General features: G+C 38.1%; 1 protein-coding gene across 1 annotated transcript in view; it reads right to left on the bottom strand.

The window, feature by feature from the left end:
• Nucleotides 1–6,148: 6,148 nt before the first annotated feature.
• Nucleotides 6,149–21,667, bottom strand: part of LOC138123856 (homeotic protein distal-less-like) — a 60,985-nt gene continuing 45,466 nt past the window's right edge. Inside the window, exons 3-5 of the mRNA XM_069038692.1 lie at nt 12,586–12,760; nt 10,140–10,374; nt 6,149–6,942 (exon numbers count right to left, since the gene is read on the bottom strand). Coding sequence (XP_068894793.1) covers nt 6,924–6,942; nt 10,140–10,374; nt 12,586–12,760 — 429 coding nt within the window. The 3' untranslated portion in view covers nt 6,149–6,923. The remainder of the gene's footprint in view (nt 6,943–10,139; nt 10,375–12,585; nt 12,761–21,667) is intronic.

Raw genomic sequence — 21,667 nt, 5'->3', positions numbered from 1 at the left:
CACAAAACAGCAACAGTCCAAATATTTTGTTGTTACTTTTAAAAATCTTCACTTTGTACCTAGGATGCATATTTTATGGGTAGAGATTACATCATTCTAAAGAAAAACAATATTTTCCAAGAATCAATTTTTTTTCGTGTTTGTTCATTTAGGTGTAGGCGTGCGTGGTGTCTAGAAGAACAACACGTAAATGGTCTGTCTAATTTATTTTTTTCAATCCGATTCCAAGAATCCAACACCTGTCTAAAACCAAATAAGGGAGTAGACCGTCAAGATCTCTAGTGACACCTCTGATTGACCACCTGAGCTTCCGTATTAGTCCAGAAAAATGTAAATGTGTGTAGGTAATAAATCCAGCACGGACCACCTCTCGTGGACGACGGGATCCCGCGACACCTTCCTGTCAGCAAGAATCCTCTCCATCTGGTCGCAAATCGTCCGCAGAGTCGTCAACAAGTTTGAGTGCGAGTCGCCACCACCGAGCTCGTAATTAAATGAGATGTAAATCGCTTAATAGAATCAGTGGTGATAAGTTGATTTTCCTGATTGACCCCTTGAACTCGGTATTTAAATGCCATCCTAATATTGTGGATTAGCGGTGTCGCCTTGTTTTGCGGTCACGTCGCCTCCTCCATCTGCGTCGTCCTGGTCGTTTTTAATTGACGGGAGGACGAGGTGGCGGAGCTGCCGTCCACACTCCAACATCTAAGCGAGTGCTACTTAAGAACTATTTTGGTGCGGAGCGCACAGACAATGTAATTGTATTCAATAAACGGTGAACGAAGGCTTAATGTGACTTAGCAGGTCAGTCTAATTGTTGCAGAGGTCATATCATTTGTAATGTTTAATCTTTGTTTAAATGATAACGTTGTTTAGAGTGCATGCACGTCGGCCGCCGTCGACGAATTAGGCTGCGCCGAAGGACGCAGCTCCACTTTTGTTTCGCGACCAAGTGTTCGCCCTTCTGGAATTTTTCCGCCGTGACTCCAAGATTTGTCGAGGCAAATCTTTGTCGGCGATAACGATTTTGCGAATTCAGAGCACAACTCCGACTTCTTCTGCCTCGATGGGTCGCGAACGCCCTGTTCTAATTCAAAAATTTCCCGGCCTATAATTTCAGGGGGAAATGGGACGAAGCTCTTGGCGGATGCACCGAGGGGCTTTGATATCTGACGCGATGCACATCGAACGCTAATTGCGAGGGTGCTGCTGAAGCGCACACTGCGAACCCGTGGAAAACAAGGTCAATCGAACAGACCACAAATGAAAAAAACTTTGGGCTATACTTCTTTGTTGTTTTCCTGGTTTGGAAGATGTCATCCAAGAAAGGCAAAGTCGTGTCTATTTTTAGGTGGTTTCTTATGGAAACGGTGTGTACCTACGTAAAGTTGTGGAGAGTACAGATTTATTGTATTATTTAATTCCTTCTGGGTCAGATTAAACTGACGATGAAATAAAAAAATTGAATTTCAAAAAATACTATAGTTGGTGCGGCGAACCAGTGGAGTAGTCACGTGATAGTTCGTAGCGACTTAGACCTCGCCAAATTTGAGTTGAAAAAACTTGATTATTCGATGAGATACAAACAAAAACAAATACAGCAAGAAAAACAGAAAGCGCCAAAAGAAAATAAAATTATATTTAAGTAGGTATATTATAATTTCTAATGAATTCCAATTACACAGAATAAGGTGTTGCATCGATTATTATTATCTCCGACCATGACCTGCACCTCCTGTGTGTGTTTTTGAAAAGGGACAAGCCTCGACGCTAATTGGCTAACCCAGTCTCGGCTGCAATTTGCACTGGCGCCACCTATCCACCAGCGCCGGGAAATCCGCCAGCGCGCTTAATCAAGCCCCGCTTTCGCGCCATCCTGTATCTTAATTGGCGTGTGTCCATAAAGGAATAAAAGAAACGTGGCTATAAATCCGTTATCCCGCGGGATCATAAACCCACTTGGATAAATTTACAATCTCGCGGTCCCAATAAAACGTAAAAATTTCAAAACCTCGTCCGTCATGTAAAGAGCCGTTGTAAAATCCGTCAAGGTGTTAAGCTGGACATTCGTCTACTTTATAGTGTCAATAAATTTGTTGTAACCGCCGTCGGGTTGTAAAAGAGGCCGCTGCCATTTCACAAGGGCCCGCTAGCGCTTTGCCGCTGAAGCGTTTATAAAATGGCATAATATTAAAATTTTAAAAGGCGAGATATTAAACCGCACGGTAGCGTAAATTACACATGGTAAGAGAATGTGGGTTGATATGGCAGGAAACTGCTCTGATAAACTGAGACACTCGTTAATGAGTTCTTTTATTGCCGCTTTTTCAGCGCATTCTGGGAAAAGGAAACAATCGACCGACATCTAGTTCTAGAGCTAGTTGTGCAACCGCAATATCAATTTTTCAACCAGATATCTGCCGTGATAAACGATTTATTTTCAAATGACAGGGGAAATCCTGGCAAAGTGGAATGGACATACAGCCGGTCCGTAATTACACCACACATCAAAACGATTTCTTTTTTATTGTCTTCCTCATTGACAAGAAATTGTATAATAATGTTTGGAAGTGTAAAACCTTAAGATTAAATTATAATCTGTCATATAATAGTTTAATAACTTCACAATGAAGATTCAAGATGAAACTTCTTTAGGCGCACCACCACATTATTCCTGGGCAGTGATCAGCAGCTTTTCTTATCTTGGAATATTTTGCTACACTATTTGTCTATTTCCTTTTTTTTTTCCCTTGACCGGTGGTCCATTTGGGCAGCTCTTCCCCTAGGCACAGCACACCAGACTTTCTAAACGTCTCCAGTCCACCCGACTTCATGAAACTTAATCAGTTTTGATTGAAAAGTGAAAGGCCCTGACAGCAGATCATCTTTTCGTCGTGTTTCCTTTAATAAATTCGCTCGTTCCTGAATATTTTATCATATTTTAAATACCCACCGGCACAACTGCTCTTCTTTCACCATATATGGGCATAAAATCAGCTCGCGGATTAATTGATGTACACTGCAGATAATTTATTAATGTGACAGGTGTACGAGTGCACTTGCAAAAAATTAGATTTTTTTTTCGTTGACAAGAATTATCCAGTTTTAGCGCTGACTGTTTCCAGTCGATTTCACAATCAGAGGACATCTTCGACTCCGGCGCGTTGCCACGACGACGGCGCCGTCGCGACGCTAATTTGTCTCGTATTGTAAAGGGCAATCCTGATTTAGAATGGAAGATTTTTTAATTCGTCGGGATTACTTTAAATCCTCCACAAAAGACACTGGAGACAAGAGGAAAAAAATTGCAATTTTGATAAAATGGGAATGTTTACGATATATTTTTCAATCACTCGGTGTAAATTATATTGAAATTAGACAGGAGCAACTTCAAGTTAATTTTCATATGAATAAATTAAACAAAGCATCACGAGCTGCGGGAAAAATGTAATATTCATTTTCAAGTTCCACTTCAACTAAATCAATTCCCGTAATTGGTGTTATTGATTTTATAGCTTAAGTGATGATAATAATTAATAACAACAAGAAACGTGGGTTAATAATTTTGTGGAACTAATAAACTGCAGTTAATCAATTAAAGTCTTGCACTATTATTGAAAAGAATAAAATTTCAAAACTTTTTAAATTAAAAATAAGAATGTGCATGTAACGGGTGTTCACAAACTGATCTGTTTTAGAGTCAGCTGTGGTTTCGAACACGCTTGTCGTTACTTAATCTACATAAACTAGAATTGAATTTAGAAATATGAACAAGATCTCAACTGCGTCTTAAACAGACATACAAGAAATGTGAACAAATTGATTACTTTCTGAACGCAGGTTATGTACAGATTTTCTATGATTTCCGAAAAAAATATAATTTTGTAAACAATTATGAAATGGATATTTTAATTTCGTGTTTTTAATATTATAAAGAAATGTTAAAAAATATATATCGTCCACAAACGAAAAAAAAAATTGTTAATGATAAAAATGCAGAAAACGCTCGGATGTCTCATTCAAATCATTTAATAAAATGTTTAAGAAATACTTTTGTGACAAAATGTTTATAAGGCAGGGAATTGTTTTCAAATATTAAATAAAAATTGACAAAGGAGTTATCGTAAAATTAGTGATTAATAATAGTTGAATGTATGTATTTGCCACTCACGCAGTATTATTTATTATACTGGGTATACAATGTTGTAAAAAATATGTAAAGTAATATACAGAGCGAATAAAAAAAGAGTTTAGTTTCAAATCTGTCCTAACATGTACACTATCAATATAACGGGTGTTCAAAAAGCAGTTTGGCTGTAAAATGCTAGACGGTTATCGCCACTTGATCCACATAACCTAAAATTAAACTTTCAAATATGGGCAAAACACCAACTGCTTCTTAAACAGACATACGTTCAAAACTGTAGATAATACACTCAAATGCATTAGTTTTTGAACGCAGGTTACATTCATGTGGACATTCTAAAATATGTCATTTAATAATTTTTTGGTAAATTATGAGTATTACAGTGTTGCAAAATACTCAATTTGTGTCTAATTTTAGTCACGTGACGATTAGCAATTGTTTTGGAAACCAAATTAGCAGAAAATGTAAAATGCTGCCATTCTGCAACTTTTTTATTGTAATTAAAAAAAAACGTTACGATATAATTTAATGTATTTTCTTTCTTCTTCTTTTTATTAATTAGTGTAGAATAACAAATATTCTAAATAAAAAATATCGTACCTATCACCTAATTTGACAAAAGAAAAAATATACATTTTTATGAGAAAATAATTTTCATTGGTAAACTACATAATTAGCTCCTCATTTCTCATCAAATCGAATCTTAAAAAAATTGTAAATTGTTAATTTGTCTACAATACAGTACTCAAAGGAGGACACTGCACTGCCTAGGTATAGGTACATATTTTTTACCACCCCCTTTTCATTTTTTAAAAAAGCTCTTAAAGTTTAAACTTTCTCAAAATTATAGCATGAAAGTAAGCACATTTGCCGTTGTGTGTTGAATTTTCTCATGGGCTATGAGTCATATCTGCGCAAACGCCAAATATCGGTCTTAAGTAGGCGCTACAGACAGACCGGAAAACATCGTCATTCGTACGTTAGTATTTTAATTTGAAAGTAGTCGACATTTTCAATTTTCGTTTACAGATTTTTGACTAGTTTATCGCGCAGATATTTTCAAGGTCACAGCCCATGAAAGAATTCATTACTTCTACCAGGTTACGAGCTTTTATGAATTTTTGATGAACGAAGCGGTGCAATTGTTATTGATGACGGACAGAAATACCAAAAAAAAATATTTAAAGATGATTTTGGTTTGTCTTTCAGCCAAGTCGAAAATATTACTATGTACTTATTCCATGTTAAGAACATTAAGAAAAATATCTGGAATCAGTTTTAATACTCGTAATGTTGTGCGATCAATATGAATAAATAAATTGTGATTTTTTTGATAAATCTTATTACAAATTCTTTACAATTTAATTTTTGGTTAATGAACATGACCTGACTTTCTGTTGAGGTACTAGAAAAACATTTCTTTTGCACCGAGTGACCTTTACTTACCCACTAATGCTTAAGTAACCTCCTGACAGCTGAATACTACAATAGTCAAACCATCATCTGTATTCATCAATGTAAGACCTACCTGTATATAAATTTCCAAGCCGTCTTTTTCATTTATCCATTTATTAATTAAGCAGTCGATGTGGCAACGCTGAATTCTTTAATTGATAATTATCTGCAGTACCAGCGAGAAAGTAAAGAACCCACCAGTACTACCCGACCCCACCTGCTCGGAAATTTTCCAAATATTCAAATATGTACGACCTTTTTTGTGACCGACCCAGCTCAAATCCAAAGTTTCGTCATCGTAAAAAACTGGAATAAAAGACGTAAACAGTGACCACGAGCTACACTTTAGGCCGCCGCAACGTTACGAACAAGGTCACTTGTCTCAGCTGACTTTCTATCAATCCATCATTCAGTCACACGGCGATGAAAAATGATTGAAATATTAATTTTTGCGTCGTAAATAACGTTGTTTTTTGAGCGCTGAGCGAGCATACGGTACTGGCGGTACTTCCGGATCGGCGGCGTGGTGGAATTCGGGTACGAAGAACAGAAAGGACTCTTGAAAGTTCGTTATTTATATATATTTTACACATTTAGAAATATTTTTTTCATTTAATAATTATAATAATTTCGTCCTAAAATTATAGACAGTTTCAATAAACACTACTTTACATAATAAGGTACATCTTCTGTCTCACACTCACCACAATCATCAACAACTAGTAGTTTACAGTATACTATACAAGGAATCACTAAAACTTTTATAGACCGACAGTGACAAGTCGCGCTTAGTAAGTTGTCAAGTTCGCTCCGGTCGGCTCCGGACCGGACCTTTCGCCCACTTTGCGTGCAGCGTGGTAGAAAAACGAGCGTTCTCAGGCCGACGTGAAAGGCTCCAAACAATATTGTAAAATTACAAGAAACCTCAAAACGCCAATCACTTTTCTACCACGGATCAACACTTTCCGTTAGTACGTATCACTATTTTACAACAAACTCTTCTGACCAACAACTGAATCAACAACGCCGTCCGCACCGAAACTTAACACAACAGAAGACGATGATTGTTGATTGAATCGTCTCACTCCTCGTCGAACAATATTGCACCGTATTCTACCTAGCAGGATGGAATTACGTCGTATTCTTGCTGAGATCGTAACTGTAGTCGCAACCCAAACATAACTTAACAACGATTTTTATTTTGTTTTTTTTCTCATTTTTTTACTTTTATCAAACGGTCCGCACACTCACTGCTCGCTGGTTCGTCCTTTGTTATTAAAATTTCATATAACTAATTAGTAACTAATCACTTTCTTCATTATTAAACAGCTGGCCACACCCTGCAACAAAAGAATCAAGTGTTAGTGGGACGGTCCGGATGCGACCCCTCTGTGTGGAGTCCGATAAACAAATTAAATTGAACAAAAAAATCCAATTAAAAATTACAAAGAGATATTTCTACAAAGGTGACAGATTTTGAACGTCTGAAATGTGACCCACGAGCCAATAAATATATGTGAATGGGGTCATTTTAGCCATTAGTTTCAAGGTCGTTGTTCATACACTGTTATATCACCGCAAAAAATTATTATGAGAATGTTACCACATTGCTAATTTTTTGCCTTTCGACGTGGTAAAAAACTAGCAATGTTTTGGCTTCAAATTCGGAATTCATTCTCAGAGTAGTTTTATCGAACAATCCGGTAAGCCTCAAGCTACCAAAATTGAATCATATTTATGAAACACCCAGTATAAAAGAACTCAGACTGACACCAAAGTGAAGCTAACCTAGCATTCAGAACTAACTGAACATTTTGTTATTTTATTTATTTATCTCTGAAGAATGAAACTTGGAAGATTTATTCAATAAAAAAAGGGAAAAAATTGTGAAAAGGAAAAATCTAAAAAATGTGGCATGTGTAAAAATTTTGCACATTTAAAAAAATTCCCACGAGTTCAAAAGTATGTTGAAGAAAGGAAATTTTTCTTATACAGGGTGTCTCAAAATTCGCGAATTCAGAATTCAGAGCTTGGTAGGGAAGGACCCAGTGAAGCTCGAAAAATACTTAGAAAAAAAAATTATCTCTTCCTGAAGAAGATATAAGCACTTTAATTTTGTTCAATACATAGCACCCTTCATATCCACAGTGCCAAAATATCTTTGTGGGGGGAGTCCCAATTTTTTTTTTATTTCCATATTTGGACTACTGAAGTGATCCCCTACAACGCTCTGAATTCGGATTCGCGAATTTTGAGACACCCTGTATATTCGTTTCCTATTAATAAGGAATATATTTTTTTTATTTTTTTACAATTTTATAATTAAACAAATATGACAATTATATTGACACTTGTCACTTTTACTGACAGATGAGAGAGAGGTGTTTACTTTCAAATCATGTGACAGCTTCGCTAATTTCTAAAGCTTCAAAAATATTGTTATTCTTGATTTGTTAAAAATTCCTGGCAAATATCGAGTTATTGTTAATTAATTTCTTCCGAATTTTTATTACCTAGGTAATTAGCAGAAATCATGCAGAAATCCTCCGGATTGATTAGCGCACATCCTGCGTGTCAGACAAACCTTATTGGCACATCGTGTACCCCTTTCATCAAATCGAGCACTTTCAACCTATCCAGCTGTCATATTAGAGGCAACTAAATATGAATGTTAATTTAAAATCCAACAAAATGTATTTATGTTACCGTAACCATTAATTAAGTTGCCGTTAATTTTAATTAAGTTATTAGAAAAAACGTAAAGATTAAGTTAAGTATAGTATAGTCGTCGGAAGACAAGCTAAACAGCTAATAAAGCAACGACCGTCATCATTGTCGTCCTTCTTTATTATCATTTTATGGGAATTTTACCCGGTGCTTGTTTATCCGAGTGGTCATTGTCTTCGCTTTCGCTTTGCCGCCTCGAGATTCACTCCCAAGGAAACGTTAATGTCTTCAAATCAATCAAGAGTTATGGACAGTTATTCCATTAAAAAATGAGTTCTTTCTTTACGTATTTGTCCGAGGAAGAATTTCTTCGCCTTTCACTGCGCCGCACACGACTCATCACGGATTTGTCTCCGTCGCCGGTCGACGCTCAAACCGCCCCCGAAAAGCATGCCCCCGATGCACAAATTCCCGTTCGTTGAACCGCCTCGACCAGGAAAACGAGCATCTTCTCGAGTCCACCCCTTCGAGAATTTCATTACATCAACGTTCATATTGAAACATTTAAACTAGCAATTAACGTCACAACAGACGTCACGATCTCCGGACGATTTAGTTTTCTTTTTATCAGGTTTGCATACCCGGCCACAATTTCCCCGTTTAATTAAAAAGGCATTCATCAAGTCGCCGGCGACCGGATCATACCGAGTGATTCGAAAAAACGCGGCCGGACGACGGCCAATTAGGCGCTGCCCGGTGCAGCTAATTGGCTTCATTAGCGAGGTAATTTGTTTGTGCGCCGCTGAGGCGTCGCCACCGTCGCACCCAAATTGGGGCATTTCGATGGAAATTGGAAAAATCAACCAGAGCCGAAAACGTAAACAAAACCGTTGGGAAAGTTTCACGCAGGTGTGGTAATTGGAGAGTCACGTCGCAGCTTGAGTCACAGGTAGGGCGACTGTCAAAAGTGACAGTTTATTAAAAAGAACGGTTTCTACTTGTGCTAGACGATATTGGCAATGACAGGCGTGCTGGATAACATTTCTTCTCGGAGGATTTGAGAAATTAAATACTTATTTGGAACTTTCCACTTGCATAATTTTTTTGAATATGCAACTGCAAATATGTATTTTTTAGAATGTTTACTCTTACCTATTAATTAGTTCACAAATAAAAAACTACGTGAAGTAAAAGAGAATTGTTATACTTGGGTGGTTTTACTTTTCTTCTAATTTATTCCAAACGCGGTTCGTGTTTTTTACTTTCATTATTAATAACAACCACGATGTAGAAATCACTTGTTAGACAATTTATTTTCAACTGAAAAAACGATTTTCAATTTAATAACATCTAGAAGCTCACTTGACAACGCAAGGAAACAAAAAAACAACTGCTGTCAACTGTCAAAGACGAACAAGAGCCCATCTGTCAAATTTTTGAGGTTATGTTGCTTGAACAAGTAATTTTGCAGCATTTTTATTTTGAACATCCACAGCAAGTCACAAACGTATGAGCTAATCAAAGAGTTTGCATTTGTACTCCCAATTTATATTTTCTTAGATTATGTTTGCTTGAACTAAGCTCAGACATACATTTCGAAAAGCAGAGCCTCTAGCATCATTGTCACGTTTCTATTAAGTAATGATAATTTCTTTGAAAGCACTTATTGTTAATTGTTATTATTATTGTGGTTGTTAATATATGTATATTATTGTTAATATTAAAGAAACACACTTGGTCACTAGATGCAGCATCTTTGAGCCCATCTGAAACACAAATGAATTCCTCCAGTTTAGAATTTGGAAAAGTCCGCAATTGTATTTTTCCGCCCTCGTGCGCTTTCGCGCACCGAGAGTCGCCGGAGACTTACGTGAGGAGGCCGGGGTTGTCCGTGGGGTACCACGAGTATTGTGGGAGGTAGTTGTGTGGCGGGTGTGGGTGCGGCGCTGGATGAGGTGGCGGGTGTATCGGTTGCTGGGGTTTCACGTCCCAGCCGGGACTAGCTGCCGGTTGACCCGACATGTCTGAGCCGGGGGTGGAACTGGGGGCCGGTGACGAATGCTGCATGTAGCCCGTCGCTGGAGAACCACTCGACGATCCGCCCCCTGAAACGCACACAACTAAGTCAATATGAATTCATCCGGCGGCGGTCTCGAGACGACCGTGGGCGGCGGAGCGCAGGAGACGTCGCGGTCACGTGGCGGCCTGCGCGAGCGGGGGTGTGATTTACGACCCGTCTCCTGCACTCCGACAAACTGAAAGAAATTATCTCAGAATTTTCAAAAAACGAAAAGAAATCATCCGGGAGAGCTTTCGCAGAATTTTGAAAAAACTGGACGCACATAAAAAGAATCGTCAAGGAGAGCTTTCGCAGAATTTTGAAAGCACTCTAGATACCGGCGACGAGAGTCGAGAGATTTGTTTTTTTTTCTGAAAAAGTAGTTGCACTGACATTTTGAAACTTGAGAGGTTGGTATTACAGAAGCTCAAAAATGTGGTCGTGTATGCGGTTTCTTGGAGTTAGTGTGTAATTAGCGATTGCAGATTACCAGATGAATTTATTACTCTGGGTAGTTATTAGCTGAGTTGATTTTTTTTGTTGATTGCGAGCAGTGAAAGTGTCCACAACATCCGCCAAATTACATATTCGACACGTTCCAGTTTTTTGAAAAAGTAATTACATATGTACAGAGTGTCCACAAAAAAAATATTACAAACAGTGTGATTGTTGTTTCAAGTGGAAGAAAGTCAGCAATGATTTTTTTTCGCTCTTGGTAGAATGAAGAAAAAAAACTAGAAAGCGTCAATTTTTCAAAAAAAGACAAAATTTATGAGGGATTCCAAAAACCTGTTTCTATTTAATGTTTTGATCAAAAAACTAAAAGTAGACAATATTTTTGTTAATTTGGAACATTTGAAACGTTAGAAATTTCGTTTTTAATTTTTTAAAAAAAGAAAATTTTTGACGAATTTTTGAACATAATTTTCAATTCTGATTTTCTTAAAAAACACTAAGACATTCATTTCATCTGCAATAAGGCAATTGTAGAATTTATTTTGACAAATAAATTTTTTTTATCAAAAATCTTAATCCAAAATAAAAAATTTTACAAAAATATTTTGAAAATTTATGATGGACTTTTGAAAATTACCATACTTTATCCAGCTATTGTGAAACACTTGTAGATGTTTCTTTGAGACGTAAAAATAATCTGATAGTTCATATCCTTGGACAACCCTTACTTCTCTTTTTTTCTTAATTTTTTCCAAATTTGACATCAACGTTTTTTTTTTTTGAAAAATAATTACATTACATGAACTATAAGGTTTCAATTTTTAATTCTTCTGTCAAAATGCAGCGCTCGTGAATAAAATATGAACTATCAAACTAAAATAGTGTTAACTCGAAGTTTTACTCAGTGCAATGTCAAAAATATGATAAAACACTCAAAATATTTTTTTCTGTTCAAATCTTGTTGAAATTAAACTCCTTAACTGTTTTTTATGTTTACCAGAAAGCTAGGGAAACCCACTTTATTGCATTTTTTAGCACCGATAAGCCAAACATTCACTTACACCATTAGCATATTTGTTTATACTGCAAGTCAATCTCCGGAATGTCTGACACTTATCGCATGCGAATATAAAACCACATGTGAACCTCTCATAACCGGCATACCAGGAGCGCATCTCAAAATCTAAAAACACTTGGAATATTTACGATTTCCTCTGACATTTCTGGCGCAAACTGTTATCTCCGCCAGCTCCATATTTCTCTGATATCCATCTGCCTGTCGACAAAAATGTTTATTTCTGCGGACACTATCTGGATTTTTCGGGGCGAACAACAGCGCCACCCTTTGACATTTCCGATAAGCCGAATGCGTGACACTTGTCGCATGCAAATTCGATCCCGCTGCCATGTTTTATCTGGGAGATCGCACGCGAGAGCGGAGATCTCGCGAGATAAGTGTCAGCTGATTAGTTCGAAATAGGACCGTCACTAATTCGTAATTTTCGGCCAAATTATGTCAGTGCAGCTGTCAAGACGAGATTAAAGCTTCATTATCCCGGGCAAATTTGATTCCTGCCCCGGAGTGCGCAATTTGCGAGATTTCACCGCGAGACGGCGTGATCAAGAAAAAATGAATTAAAATTACATAACGGTCGGACTATTATTTAAATCGTATTATTACTAGCAGGAAATGGCGGCCGATACAATCGACCCAAAGGATGGTAAAGCTCTCCCGTGCGAGATGTCGCTATCGCAGGACATTAAAGAACGATTTGGCCCTAATCGCAGCTTTCGTTGTTACCTGGCATCATGTTTTGGCTCTGCGGTCCCGGACTCGTCGACGGCAGGTTCGAGTTGGGCCCCAAAAGCCCGGAGTGTCCTCCCGGAGTCCCGTTGTTGTTGTTGCCTCCGGTCACCTGCGCCGCTTTCATCATTTTCTTGTACTTGCTTCTTCTATTTTGAAACCATATTTTGACCTGCAACAAAAACACCGCTTAATTGAGAATTTAATTGACGTACACGCTGACATCCGTCTGATATACCTAATAAATTCGAACGCTATTAGCGTAATTGACATCGCGTTTTTGGTCTCTTCCAGACCTTCCCACAAGTTTTCAGCAAATTTGCAAACTGGGAAACTGGTTGCACTTCTTGTCTGGTTCATTTTTTTAAAAGAGTTGTGGTCACATCTTCACGAATTGTGGCTGTTTGGTGGATATTCTTTTAGAAAGCGAAAAAGTCAAGGTTGGAGTACACGTTGCCACAACGCAGCGTAAGGCGATTACTGATGATGTTATTTTAAAAATATTTATGCAATCATATTTTTAACACAATTTACTATTACGCTACGCGGTCGTTGAATAATAATGGTAGTGACGGTCGTGATACGTAAGATTAAAAATAATACAGTACGTTGTTGCTACGGTAAATGCTTAAAATGAGCTTTAGAGGTGTCCCGAAAAAGTCTAAAATTGTATCGGGTGTTCGAAGAGTCGATTGTGAACGCACCCGAGTAGTGCAGAGAAAAAACACAAACAACGAAAAAAGTAAGGTTAGATTTAAACAGCTGATCCGTGGTTTGTAATCCGTGGTGCGTTCACAATCCACTCTTCGGCGACTACTTTGCGAATAAATATAAATGAACGCCCGATACCTACAAACTGAAGGTTTGTGGCGTACACAGTGTAATAAAAAGAGAAAAAATATTAGTTTCTTCGGTAAAGTAATCAAATTAAATTTTTAAATAGTCCTTTATTTAAGCTTCTGGAGAGATCATACTTTATCAAATAACATCTTTGTTTTTACAACTTTTTGATATATTCGGTAAAATATTTGTGTGGGGTCTCGCTCTATCTTGTTGAACCCGTCAAGATCCAATCTTGAAATTTGATTACAAAACACGTCTTTACACATTCTAGTCTCCGACTGGAAATCCACAAACAAATTTGTTTACTTTCCAAGTCTTCAGCTTTGTTAAAGTTCGATCGGTCCGAGCCCACGTGACGATCACGCGACCTCCACACCGCCTAATTAAAATGAGTCCGAAACCGGAGCCGCCTCAGCGTCCTAATCCGGTAAATGATCCGAAAAACCGTAAAACTCGGTACATCTCAATCCTCCGGTTGGCTCCCGTTGAAAAACGCCGCCGCTATCCGCCTCGCCGCCATAAACCGCCTTTATCTATCCGCGCAATTAAACTAATTAATTCCCTGAACGGGTCCCATGAGAAGAATCCCGCGGAACGGGGGCGCAGCCGGTCGGGGGGCCCGCCGTCGAACTGTCACTCACTCCTCGACGTTTTATTTTACTCGTTATAAAATAATAATTAAAAACGGCAACGAGAGAGAGAGACGGTGATTACAAAACGCCACAATCTCCGCGATAATCTTGAAGACCTTGTAACATTTCCTCTGCTTCAACCTCTGGGGCCCGAGGGCGTCCGCGGCTCACGACCGAAATTCTGAGCGGGATTTTTGGGGGCCCGTTAGCTGTCAAAACGCACCGCGTTTCCCACAAAACCGCACAGTTTTTTTGGCGTGCGGCGGAACCGCGCCGGGCCCGGACCGTGCCGCCTCTTCGCGATCGCGCTGGAGAATAAATGTCAAGCGCGAAATATCGTTTTCATTTGAAGAAAATCGTTTTACGATAATAATTGTTGGGGATTTTTTCCTGATTTATTATTTATGCCGCACGGGGAAAAGGAGACTAATAAAATTTAATGGGAAATAAATAATAAATTGTGCAGTAATTCCAATTTATTACGATAATGAGCTTTTGAACTTTACAAACACGAAACAGGACGTTTCACTGCGGTAACGCGGATGTTGCGAGAGCTTGGCTGCAGGATTTCGGTCCAGTTTTTCACTACTGATTTGGAAAAGTTCGCTGTCAGTCACGAGTGATGAGGTAATGATCATCATTACCAAAATCTGGTAGCTTCCACCTGGGCAAATTGGTTTTAATAATGGGTTTTGTTTTAATATTCCGATTATTATGTTGGGTTCTGCTTGGTAAAATTTTTGACAAGGTCTTGAACCTTCGCGAGGCGTGCCTGCAGCGTGGAATTGTTTTATGGCCTTTCTATTGTTGTACCAATCGCCAGAGGCCACTCGGCCACGAGGAATTCATCCATTTTGCAACATTTTTCCACAGAGGACAAGTTTCTAACCCACTTTGCCAAACCACGAAATTGCACCAAAGGCTCTTTTACACTTTTCAAATTGTCAAAGCTTTTCACCACCTCAAGAAACGTTCAGCAGAACCCAGTTTGGTACACCCAAAAAGTGCACCAAATGGTATTGGCACTTTTCAAATATTTTAATGTTTTTCGGCACCACTACTGTTTCCAAAAATTCTGCAAGATAATGTTACCACAAGAGATTTACATTCAGCAGAACCCAATTTGCCAAGCCAAAAATTTGCACTAAGAGATCTTCTATACTTTCCAAATTTTCAAAATTTTTCTCCACCTTAAGAAACTTTCAGTTAGCAAACCGACAAAGAGTACCAAATTGTCTTTGGATTGTTCAAATCTTCAAAGTTTTTCGCCACCGCTGCTGCTTCCAAAAGATTTTTCCCCAGAAGCTACCTCAAATCGCGAAACTCAATTTAGCAAGGCCAAAAAATTGTACAACATGATCTTTCATATTTTCCAAGTGTTCCAAGGTTTGCACCAGCACAACTATTTCCAAAAATTTTGCAAGATTCTTCTCCAGAAGCCACCTCAAGAAATTTTCACTAGAAGAACCCAATTTGGGAAGTCAAGAAATTGCACCAAATGGTCCCTGCACTGTTCAAATCTCCAAAATTTTTCGCCACCACGGCTGTTTCCAAAAATTTTGCAAGATTCTTCCCCAGAGGCCACCTCGAGAAATTTTCAACCGACAGAACCCAATTTGACAAACCAAAAAATTGCCCCAAATAGTCATTTTTCAAATTCTCAAACTACTGGGTCATAAAATTCTGAAAGATTCTTTTCCCGGAGGTCACCACAAGAGATTTCCAAGCAGCAGCACCCAATAATCTTTCACTTTTTTTTCCAAAAATTTTGAGTTAAATCTTGAAATCTTTGCTTGGAAATCAGATCTCGCCGACTCTCTCATCTCCCAATAAAACTAGTCTAATCCCCAAATTCTTGTAAAGGACCGCTCTAATTAACCAATTACTCCTTCTAATTAATTAATCTGGCCCGAAAAATTCCAACCATCCGGGCCAGATGTCCACACCCAAGATGACTCTCTCGTCCGTCTTTTTGGTCCAAACTGAAGAAAAGCGTGCGCGAGGAATGATTAATGGTTGAATTTTTTGTTGTACAACAGTTCCAGGTGAAGAGCAGCGGTGTAACATCTCCATCGGGTTTCACTCGATTTTCGGACCACAACGTTCGACTCGCTCCACCATGGAAAGTTGTGTAATTGTCGGTTGTGTGTCTATTGTGTCGTTGCGATTTTTTCAAAACGCTATCTCTTCATTTAAGTGAAACTGTATGTTCGTGTTTGAATTCTGACATGTGTTGTGGAACAGCATTGAACGTTCTGCAAACCGCGATAACACGTCAACCGTGTCCCTTATGTTATTATATTATATAAACGACGTACGTTTATTAATAATGAAGAGACGCCTCTGCTACTTGTTCCGAGTCAAGTTTTGCTACGAGATGGACAATTGTGTGCCGATCGCAATCTGCAGTTTTTTATTGTGCCAGCATGGCAGGTGGGCTTTGAAGAACGAGAATTTTATTTACTTAGTAAAAATGAAATGACAAAGGAAGAAGTGGCACCACCGCACGCAAATTTCTTTAACTCTTAAAACTAAAATTCAACTTTCCCAAAATTAAAGCATCAGAGTAAGCACACTTGCCGTTGCAAGATAGCGTTTTATAGACAGTTTGTTTTATTTATGCACGCTAGTTGTTAATTACAATAATGATAATAATACTCCAAATATGTTTCAAAGAAAAAGAATTCTTATTTAGTCCAGATTGTGTTTTTACTTTTTATTGTTAAATTTATTTATTAAGAAATTGTGCAATTCACATTTATTTTTTTAAGCCTCTAGACACTTTGGTCAAAATCATTATTCTCTGTGGAAGTATTACGTGTACGAACTCGCATTAAGAATTAAGTTTCTCCTTCAGCATCCTTGACAACATCCTGCCGATTTATCACTGAGAGTCTACATGTGTAATGTCGAGATAGAATCTGCGGTCACGTTATTCGCTCGATCAAATCGATCAGTTCAAAAAGATTTCAAAAGAATTTTTGTCATCTGCACCAACGAGTAACTCTAGACGGTTAGATTTTTCAAAAATTTATAGAACCATTATTTTTGAAAAACTTTTAAAATTGTTTCTGCTCAAATTTTATCGACTGTATTTTTTTCTAATTACATTTACAGTCACTCTGCTACAGATGTACATGGTGTAATCAGTCCTTTGTCAAAATAAAAAATATGCAAAACATTTTTTTGCTATAAATAAAATCAAAAAACTGTTAAAATGATGTTTAGAAATTGTCATTAGTCAAATATGGACATGGAAATCGTTTTTTCTATTTTTTGTAATTCTGTCACTAGCGTAGGTACCTCAGGAATCGGCTTTGAGTCCACTGTTATTTTATTTAAATTATTTATAAAAAAAATCTTTTATCAATAATTTACTTCCGATTGGAATTCATTTGGTTTTTCATATTCATCTCATTCTCAGATTTATACCTCCTGTTTTTTTCCAAAATTTATACATACAAATATGTTTACTCCTGGAAACAATATTTTTCCTCATTAAAATTCTTTTCGAAGTCGTTTACAGTTACGGTTAGAACCATTTTAATAAAACATCTTCGAAGGCTAGTAAGATTTTTATTACAGCAATAAATTAATAAAATTGTTTAAATTCTACTTAAAAGATTGTTATGTTAAGTATTCACACAGAAATCGTCTTCGAATAACTTTTTTTCATTTTTTCACAACGCGAAATACTTAATAGTTATTTGTTTATCAAGGCCAAAAAGTGCATCTTTTTGTTTGAGTCTGAGTTTTCTGGCCGAGGCGCAGCCGAGGCTTGAAAACAGGCGAGCACTTTTTGACAAAGGTGCACATTTAATTTTTTATTTGTCAAATAGATAATATTAATATAAATTAACATTTTTTTTATAGTATTTTCTATCAGCTTGCCAACAAAACTAAAAGTCAATACAATTACATACTTATTTTATGGTGACAGAACAATGATCGGTTTTGTCGGTTTCGTTGTTAACTTACTAAACAGATGGCGCCACGGTCAGCATCCAAAAAAGCGCGTCCGAAAAAGAGTTACTTTTGTACGCTTGTAAGTACGTAAAATTACCGTTTTTATTAAGACTGCCTAAAAAGTACTTTTGTACTCGCTGCGCTCGTGCACGTAAACTCCCCACTTCCAAAAAAAGAGAATACAATTTTCTGTCTCTTTTCCCACAATTGAAATCTTCATCTTTGTGCTTATTTCTTTCATAACTTGTGTATTTTTCCGTTCTCCTTGGCGTTAAACTGTTGTACAAATAAAACCCGACGTAATTAGAAGTTTATTGTTATTATCGTTATTATTATTATTTGAAACCCGTAACGCCTAGTTGATTTTAGTGATTTTCCGTGGTCCCCCCGCCGCTTTTATCTCTTTTCCACGATAAGTCGAATCAATTAGTCGGCCATGCCGGTTGCGTGGAGCCCCAAGAAAAAACTTCTGCAATTGCGGCAATTAAAAAGCAATCAGGCCTCCTTTTGGGCTCGTAGTAATTTGAATGGAGGCAAATCGAACAAATGATAAACGTCGATACCGGGCGTCCTAGATCGGAGCCGTTGCCGCTACCTGTTGGGAAAAATGTCTGAAAATTTTTTTCCATCCGAGTGTACAGCTACGCCTTGGGCCTTATTCCGTTTCCGCTTTACACATGGCAGAGCACACATTACAAATGTTACGTCGTGTCAAATCGCTAGGGAGCGGCAAACAGTCTCCCACGATCCCAGCCGTTACGTAACGTCATCGTCCTCCATTGCGTTACGTCGCAGGACAACTGTTCCGAAACGACACGAATCGGCCCATTTCGCCTCCGATAACTGGCCCATATCGCCCTTTCACCCCAAATTCCGATCGTAAATATGGGACGCCGTGGAGCGGAACGGTTGACTTTTGTGATGGTTAAACGGTTGCTGGACATCCAGGCTTACCCATGTTGAAAATTAATTCAATTGTTTTACAAATGACGACATGATTCATTTAGATGATGGTTTGTGCGAAGGGGAAATGGGGCTGTTCTCATGGAAAGCGCGTGGGTTGTGTGAACGCCGCATAAGCGGGGACACAGTGGCGGCGACACATTTTTTTCTCCGTACATGATATTCGCAAAAATGTTTTTTACAACTTTCCGTGTCTTCACAGTTGGAAAACTCGACGAGTTATGGCTTTTGCGCGAAATTGCATCGCATGTGATGCATTTCAATGCGAGTGAGGAAGTCGAGTGCAGTTTTTTTGCCTTGTAGATGTCAGATGCAATTGTGCACCGCTGATGGCATGACGCAAAACCAGTTGCCTATTCAGAAATAAGGACAAAAAGGTGTTCACCGTCACGTTGTTATTAGCCATAATTTTTTAAATCCATACTTTTATGTCCCGGTGTTACTATTCAATCACGTTGTTGTTTTGTTTGGTGACACTCTAGGGATTTTTTTTTTTGTATTGAGCAGCGTGTTTACATCCGTTGATAGTTTAATTTCCTGATAAGAAACGTGATAAAAACTGTCAATTAAAGCAGAAAATGAAAAAAATGGCAACGTCGCTATTATAATAATTACTTATTATTAATGAATTGATTATAATTTGTTTTAGTAAGTAGGGACTAAGTGTATTTGAAGCATAAAGATACACATATTTAAATAAACGAAGAAAGACTTTCAAATTTGAAAAAGACAAAGGGAAGAAAGTGAAAAATATCATCTAGAAAAGATACTTTCAATTTGTTTTATTTTGATACAATTGAAAAAAACGCGTATTTGTCAACATCCTTCTACATCTATGCATCAATAGATCGTTTGTCAATTGTTTCACAGTTTCAGAAAGAATTCTTTTATAAGACACCATGGCAGATTCTTTCGTAATCTATGTATCCATCAGAACTCAAGCAATTTTTATTGCGCAATACCCTTCTACATCTATGCTTCAATGTATTGCTTTGAAAAGCTCGCAAACTTTCATGCGAGATGCTTCTTCTTCTTCTTCTTCTTCTTCTTAGGTAATCTACATACTCAACAGAATTAAAGAAATCTTCTGTTTCTCAAGATCCTTCTAAATCTATGTTTTTCAAGCAGAGTTGCTTTCACAAGCTCGCACATTTATTGAATTTGCTGTAGAACATTTCGAACGTGTCCATTGGTTTCGTTTGTCGTTGCCTGTACAGGTGTGAGCCAATCTACGACTCAATTCGCGTTTTCACAGCGTTGCACAATGCATACAATAGCGGCGTTGGGTTGAATTAATCTCAGAGTCAAGTTCCGCGACTCTCGGCTTGCACAATTATGATATCAATCGCAAACGCTTTATTCACTATTGCGAGGCTTATCTAGCACAGTACGTTTCTTATCGAATTCTTTGTTTTTAAGTTTACGCTACAAAGCTGGAATTCGTGAGTTGTCGATAAAAATGCACTAGTTGTAATAAATGCAAAATGTCACAATGATAAACCTTGTCCTTTCCCAACGGCGACCACGTTGGCGGTACTCTCACCATCTATAAGTTCGCCGTTGCACCTTATCATCTGTGTGGCCATTTTCAAGGTTATTGTTGCATCGGTGCCGCTCTACGCAGTAGCACTTGCTACGCCACTGTCTACATTAAAACCGTTTGTTACACTTATCGTTTTTGATAGGTGCACAACGCGTAATCACCCGGTACTGATACTTATGAAACGTTAATTGTGTAGGTACCAAAGCAAAAAGTAAAGTTTCATAATTAATGGGTTTCAAGGTTTCCAAGTCTTTGTAGGCAACTTCCTTGATACATGGTGTTTACCTATATATTAATAAAAATAAAAACCTCTCAGACCAGAGGAAACCTATTTGCATGACACGCGAGGAATTAAATAAAATTCCGCATGAATTAACAACAGCCGCAGCCCATTCGAAAAGTACCAGGTCGTTGTTTGACGTGATTTTTTTTCCCGTATCGCGTTGGCCATTGATCAAGATAAAGTCCTCACTTGTTCTCATGGCGGTATTGTGTTGCACAATTTTTAAGAGCGAAGCGTGTCTAGGTCAGGTGTGCCGGAGTCCTTGGAGAAGACGTCCAACACAATTAATGAATTAATGGTCCTAAGTGAGTTGTGACGAATTTCCGCCGCAGCATCCTGAAGCAGGCTCAATTAGCATTTATTAGGTCATCTCGGCTAGCCTTGCGTTTTCTCCGCGTCCCGAGCGGGCGCGAATCGGGCCGGCGCGGTGGCGGTACCGAGATTTTCTCAATTAACGGGACCGCTCTAACTGGAAAATTAGCAGTAAATCACTCAGAGCAATAACCGAGATTAATGCGAAAATTCTACGATTAAGGATCGGATCGGACGTACCTAATGACCGCGACTCTGCTACCAAGAACGCAAGGAAGTCTGTAGCTACTGGTGAAGAGAACAACAAGTGGGGCTTAAGAAAATTTCTGGTTCTCAGTACTCTTCTACATCTATGGATCAATACATAGCTTCCAATTCACCCAAGTCTCAAAAAATTCTTTGACAATCGAATGATCTATGTATCCGGTAGAATTCTTCTCCTATTTCCTAACAGCCTTCTGCATCTATGTGACCATACATGGTCTCTCAATTGACTTACTGTTTCAGTACGATTTTTTTTTAACCAAATTAAAAGAA

The sequence above is a fragment of the Tenebrio molitor genome, chromosome 2 (assembly GCF_963966145.1).
Source record: "Tenebrio molitor chromosome 2, icTenMoli1.1, whole genome shotgun sequence".
In the NCBI taxonomy this organism is placed as follows: domain Eukaryota; kingdom Metazoa; phylum Arthropoda; class Insecta; order Coleoptera; family Tenebrionidae; genus Tenebrio; species Tenebrio molitor.
Note: the sequence above shows the minus strand (reverse complement) of the source record. Positions and strands in the feature narration are given on the sequence as shown.